Below are 5,306 nucleotides of genomic sequence, written 5' to 3' on the forward strand. Positions count from 1 at the left end.
GGAATCCGTGTAAAAACCTCAACTGTTTAATTCTTAAAAGATTTATTTTAAAATTAGATATTCATATTTTTGCAAGAGGCAGAATCTTTGCCTCTGTCTTTGGACCAGCTCTTGGGCAGACTTTGGGTGGTGTCTAAATTCCCCAAAGCTCAGGGCCTGGAGCTGGAATGGTCCCAAGCACTGGCAGCTCTTTTCCATACAGGGAACAAGCAGAGCTTTGGAAGCTTTGCAAAGTGTCCCTACACCCATTCCTTGAGCAGGTTATTCCTAGCGAGTTAATGACTCTGGTCCCCCTGACCTCTAATTCCGTAACAGCGTAGAGGATATTAAAACTGGGGCAAAAGCCAGGCTGTGCATCCCATGTTGGCAGTCTGGAGCACTAATCTTCTCTAACTTGTCCCCAGGTCCCCCATTGTGACATTCCCCAGAAGCTGAATGGGTGCTGGCCCAGCCAAAGCCTGCAAGGTCTGACCAGCACAAGGATGTACAAGAAGCTCCACAGCTCATAGCACCAACACTGCTGTAGAAACCATCACTGAATAAAAGGAATTTTCAAAACCGTTAGCAGCACTGTGGGCTCCCCTGGAGGTAGGATGAGATTCTTCACAGCTGGTAAAACCAAGAAGTCTTTTGTTGTTATTTTCCTGGTTTGCTACAGGGAAATCCTTTGGCCCTTAGGGGAAAGATGGATGAAGGGGTGGTAGGTAGGGGAGCCTGGCTCATGGCAGATCAGGTGCTGCCCTCTCCCACATTACCCCCCTCACTTGGTGTTGAAGCTACCAAGCACCTATTCACAGTGAAAGGAAACTGGAATGTGGGTGGCTCAAAAACTTCCTTGAAAAGAAAACTTGGTTGCCATGTTGAGGTGTTCACAGGAATCAGCACCAGTACTCACGTTGTGCCAAGAGCTGAGGCATGCCTATGATTAAAAAGCTTTTAAAAAAACTGTAAAGAAGAAATAGTCTTCTGTGGGCTCAGAAGCTTAAGGTATTGGGTATCAACAGCTGCCAGAAATGGGGAGGGCTGCAGGTGGGTGCTGCTGACAGGGTGACAACCTCCCTGACACTTCAGACCCTCTCAGCATCTTCCCCATGTCATCACACATATCTCAGGTGGTGGATCCACCTTTACCTGGCCAAGACTGCATCAGTAAAGTGCTTTAAATTACATAATTTGCACCTGATCCTGCAGCTGCATCCTGCAGTGGACTCCTTGGAGCTGGAGAGTTCAGCAGGAGAGCACTTGTGCTGTGGAGAGTGCATTCCCACCATTCCCACTGCACATCCCACCAGCCCTGGTGCCTTCTAGCTCCATATGGATCTGAGAGGGGCTCTTGCCAGTGACTAGAAGAAAAAACTGATGCGAGAGGCCACTGTTTTGCAGCCTGTTGATGAGAATAATTTCTCCTCTTCTGGGAAGTAGGGGATGCTGTCAGCCACTTCCTGGATGACACTCGGGCGTACCTCGAGGCCTTGCTGGACAAGCTCGTTGACAACGCACTGCTTTACGTGGTGGTGCTTCAGTGGGAGGAAAGGCACAACAAAATCGATGAGCTGTTCATTAATGATCCCAGATTTCCAGAAGCCACCTGCACAAGGAAAGGAAGAGAAGGCTTTACCTCCAGAGAGTCTCTGCAGTCCCTGCAATTCAAAGAGCGGCTTTGTGTGAAGCCAGAATACTCTGCTGAAGAGAGATCTTGCTGTTTTTGTACAAAGAGAGGGCTCAATGCATCAGTTGTCACCTCCCCCCACCAAACAGACTTATTCTCTAGGAATGGAGGGATTTAGCTTGTCTAGTCAGAATTTAAGCTCTGCTTAAATTTAAGGCAAGGAGATGCAGACAGGCAGTGGGGATCAATATAGCTCCGTGCTGTCTGCCAGCCCCCAGCTGCAAATATACCTTGTCTCCCAAAAACTTTGCTAAATATGGCAACAGGTCTGCTGGCTCAGAAGGAAGGAAACCTCAAGGGAATTGCAGTTCAAATTCCTCAAAACCCCCTTGGTCCCTTTCTGGTTGCCTGGGAGGTGGCAGGTGGTGTGGGTGGCTTCCTAGAACAGGCCTGGCAGCCTGTGCTGAGCTCTGGGGCTACAGGAGGAGCTCAGCTCCATGGACTCACTCTCAGGGTTTTCAAACACGGCCTTGGAGATGGCTGGCTCCAGGTCCTGCAAACTGATCTCCTCCCGGTCCTTGCGGGCACGCCACAGAGCCAATGTCACGTTGTTGATCTGCTCCCCTCCTGCATTGCTGCACAAGAATGAGAGGCTTATCCACTGTGTAGCCAGGAAAATGGTGTCTCAGGTGGCACCCACCAGCCTGCAGAGTGCAAGCCAGCAGCTCCCAGCTGCCTGGCCCAAAATAACTCCTGTAGAGGCAGCCAAATAACATGCAGAGGAGGCTTTCTCACACTCTCCAGATCTGTCTGTTCACAGTGAGATAGCAACTCTTGGCATTTGTAGAGGCTCAAGGCTTGGAGAAGGAAAGGCAAAACAAGTGTGTGCCCTGAAGCAGGTGTGACCTCTGCCCAAATGAGCAGCAGTGAGCTGGAAGGCCCCATGGAGGGGCCTCTCTCACCTGATGAAGATGAAGATGGCTTTGCGGTAGTTGGTCCCGTACACAACCCATGAGGGGCCCAGGAACGGGATGATCACATCAATCAGGCCTGGGTGCATCTTGTCCATCTCATCAAAGAGAAACGCTGACCGTCCACAGTTTGTCAAGTTCCCTTGGATCCAGCGCTTCAGGCTTTCCTAGGAAAAACACCCACCAAGTGTAAGGCAGGGAGATGGCAAGGAGGGCTCAAGCAACCCAGAGTAAAGGCTGAGGCAGGAGCTCAAGCACAGTCAAAGGTGCTGAGAGCAAATTCCTGCACAATACCACACACTTGGACATGAAAGACCCAGTGCTGGGGAGGCCCCTTTACTCTGGGTTTCACACAGTGGCTATTTACTAGCTTTTTTAGCCCATTGTAGGTAGTTTTATACAGATTTAAAGGAGGAGGCAGCACACTAAAGCTGGAAGATTCAGACTCCTACAGCTCCCCACGTTCTTCTCATTCCTTGTTGTATCTACACAGTTCCCAGCTTTTTGCCGGCTCCTGTTCTGATACAGAAACATGTGCCTGCACTGACCCAGAACAGCTCTTTATCATGGCTGAAGGTACTTCCCAGCCCACACAAAACCACTCACATTGCCTGGGGGCTTGTGAAACTCCTAACTGAAGCACTTCAGCCAGGAAGGGATTTACTTTTCCAAAAGCATTTCCTCTGAGGACACAATACAACAAATAACTTCTCCAAACACCCAGAAACTAAAAGTGCAGGTGTGCTGAATTCCCACTCTGCTGAAAATCTGGCATTTTGATTTCTCTCTTTTCTCAGCTCTTAGAGACAGAACGGCACCATGGAGAGTCTGGAGCTGCTGTTAGGGAGCTGTGTGTTCTGTGAGGAGGGGATTACAAGTCTAGTGATATGCAGGTTTTTACAGCCATCAGGCTGTTTGGAAAGCAACGGGAAAATTTTAGTGCCTTTCATCTAAGCCAAGCACTTTTGTTTGTGCGTTCAAAGAACTGTGTAAATATTTAAGAATGAGAACACGATCAGGGCAAGGACTGCTGTGGAGAGGATGAAAGTAATAACTGAGTATATTGCAGTTACTAGTGCATCCTTCAGCCAGTGTATGGAGCCACTCACCCAGCTGTTTTTGTCTGAGAGGGTAAAACAAAGAGCTTTTATTCCTACTGCACTTCGGGAAACAGCTTGAATGCATATGTACTGAGGGTCAACCCAGACACAGCCAAAACCCCCCAGTGAAGTGGCACTGCTGAGCAGTGTCCCTTACCTTGTACTGCTCTATCTGCTCAGCGTGGGGGAAATGCACTATGGGGGAGAAGTGGTGAACATAGGGGCTCTGGAGCCCCCTCTGGAAGAGGTAGCGGATGAGCATGGAGCTCACGTAGGTTTTGCCCGTTCCTGTCGAGCCGTGGAAGGACATCACGAGGGGTTTCACCGGGTTCGGGTTCTCCAGGAACTCCCTCACCCCCTTCATCACCTGCTGCCTCACCAGGGGCTGCCCCACCACATTCGTGGCCAAGTCAAACTCCAGACCTGAAATGAGGTGAAACCAGGACTTGGAGAACGCGGGTTGTCACCGCTCCTACCGCCCCCGGGGGCTGCCCCGCCGGGCCCTGGCATGCCCGGCTGCAGGGCCGAGACCCCGCTGCAAGGGACGGCCCGGGCCGGCTCCGGGAGCCGCGCTGCTCCCGGGGTCCCTTCCCTGCTGCCCCCGCCCCCGCGGCTTCCCCTGCCCCAGGGCCCCTTCCCGGCCGGCCGCTCCCGCTGACCGCGCAAGTCGGGCCCGAAGCCGCACTCGCAGTCCGCCGAGAAGCCGCAGCGCAGCGCCCACAGGTCCCAGGCGGCGGCGGGGCGGGCGGCGGCCGCCAGCAGCACCAGCAGCACCGGGGCCGGGGCCGCTCCGGGGGCCATGGCGGCCGCGGCTCCGCAGCGCCGCACTACAACTCCCAGCGTGCCCCGCGCGGGGCGGGGCCAGGAGCACGCGCCATGGAAAGGGGCGTGGCCATACACCAAGGGGCGGGGCCTGGTCCCATCGCCCCGCCTCCCTGGGCAGGGTCCCTGTCCCCCCCTGTGCTCCCCTCGCGCCTGGGGGACCCGCGACCCTCTCGCAGAGAAGAACCTTCTGAAATCCAACAAGGGCCAATGTGGGGTCCTGCACCCTGGGGAGGAACAGCCCCGAACACCCGTGCTGGTTGGGGGCTGACACGGAAAGCAGCTCTGCCTCTGAAAGGACTGGGGATCCTGGTGGACAAGATGTCTGTGAGCCAGCGGTGTGCCCTGAGGGCCAACAAAGCCAGTGGGATCCTGGGGTGGATTAGGAAGAGTATTGCCAGCTGGTCAGGAAGGGGATCCTGCATCTCTGCTTTTAGAAAATGGACCAGACTGCTCAGTGGTGCTGCAGACAAGAGGCAATGGGTAGACACTGATGCCCAGGAAGTTCCACCTGAACACAAGTAAAAACTCGATAACTGTGAGTGACAATGCACCGGAACAGATTGTCCAGAGAGGGCGCGGAGTCTACAGGGAGGTGGGACCAGATGACCCACTGTGGTCCCTTCCAATCTGAACTGTTCTGTGATTCTGTGACACCACACAGCCCTCCTCAGAAGGGCTGTCACTGGGCCACCATGGGGTCTGGAGCCAGGTTCAGCATGGTGATTCCCCCATCAGCCCTTCCCATGCTCTGCTCCCCCAGGCGGGCTCCCTTAAAGGACACCCAGAGGACAGGGGGTCCCC

At 53.8% G+C, this 5,306-nt stretch overlaps 1 protein-coding gene across 2 annotated transcripts; it reads right to left on the bottom strand.

Annotated features, from left to right (window-relative positions):
• Window positions 1-4: 4 nt before the first annotated feature.
• Window positions 5-4,497, bottom strand: TOR2A (torsin family 2 member A). Of its 2 annotated transcripts, none has more exons than XM_021551317.2 (5): window positions 4,340-4,497; window positions 3,838-4,103; window positions 2,572-2,747; window positions 2,117-2,244; window positions 5-1,588 (listed from the first exon to the last, which is right to left on the bottom strand). In XM_021551317.2, exons 1-5 carry the CDS (start codon window positions 4,479-4,481, stop codon window positions 1,344-1,346), a joined length of 957 nt encoding a protein of 318 aa, XP_021406992.1. In that variant the 5' UTR covers window positions 4,482-4,497; the 3' UTR covers window positions 5-1,343. The 2 variants fall into 2 exon arrangements, with proteins under 2 accessions (XP_021406992.1, XP_021406993.1); XM_021551318.2 differs by having other exon boundaries at window positions 4,366-4,443.
• Between the last annotated feature and the right edge of the window lie 809 nt (window positions 4,498-5,306).

Source organism: Lonchura striata, chromosome 22 (genome assembly GCF_046129695.1).
Source record: "Lonchura striata isolate bLonStr1 chromosome 22, bLonStr1.mat, whole genome shotgun sequence".
Taxonomy (NCBI): domain Eukaryota; kingdom Metazoa; phylum Chordata; class Aves; order Passeriformes; family Estrildidae; genus Lonchura; species Lonchura striata.

Coding starts and splice junctions, on each gene's coding strand:
- TOR2A (XM_021551317.2), bottom strand. CDS start 4,481: ATGGCCCCCGGAGCGGCCCCGGCCCCGGTGCTGCTGGTGCTGCTGGCG. Junction 2,748..3,837: donor AGCAGATAGAGCAGTACAAG/GTAAGGGACACT, acceptor TGTTTTTCCTAG/GAAAGCCTGAAGCGCTGGAT. Junction 2,245..2,571: donor GCCATCTTCATCTTCATCAG/GTGAGAGAGGCC, acceptor ATTCTTGTGCAG/CAATGCAGGAGGGGAGCAGA.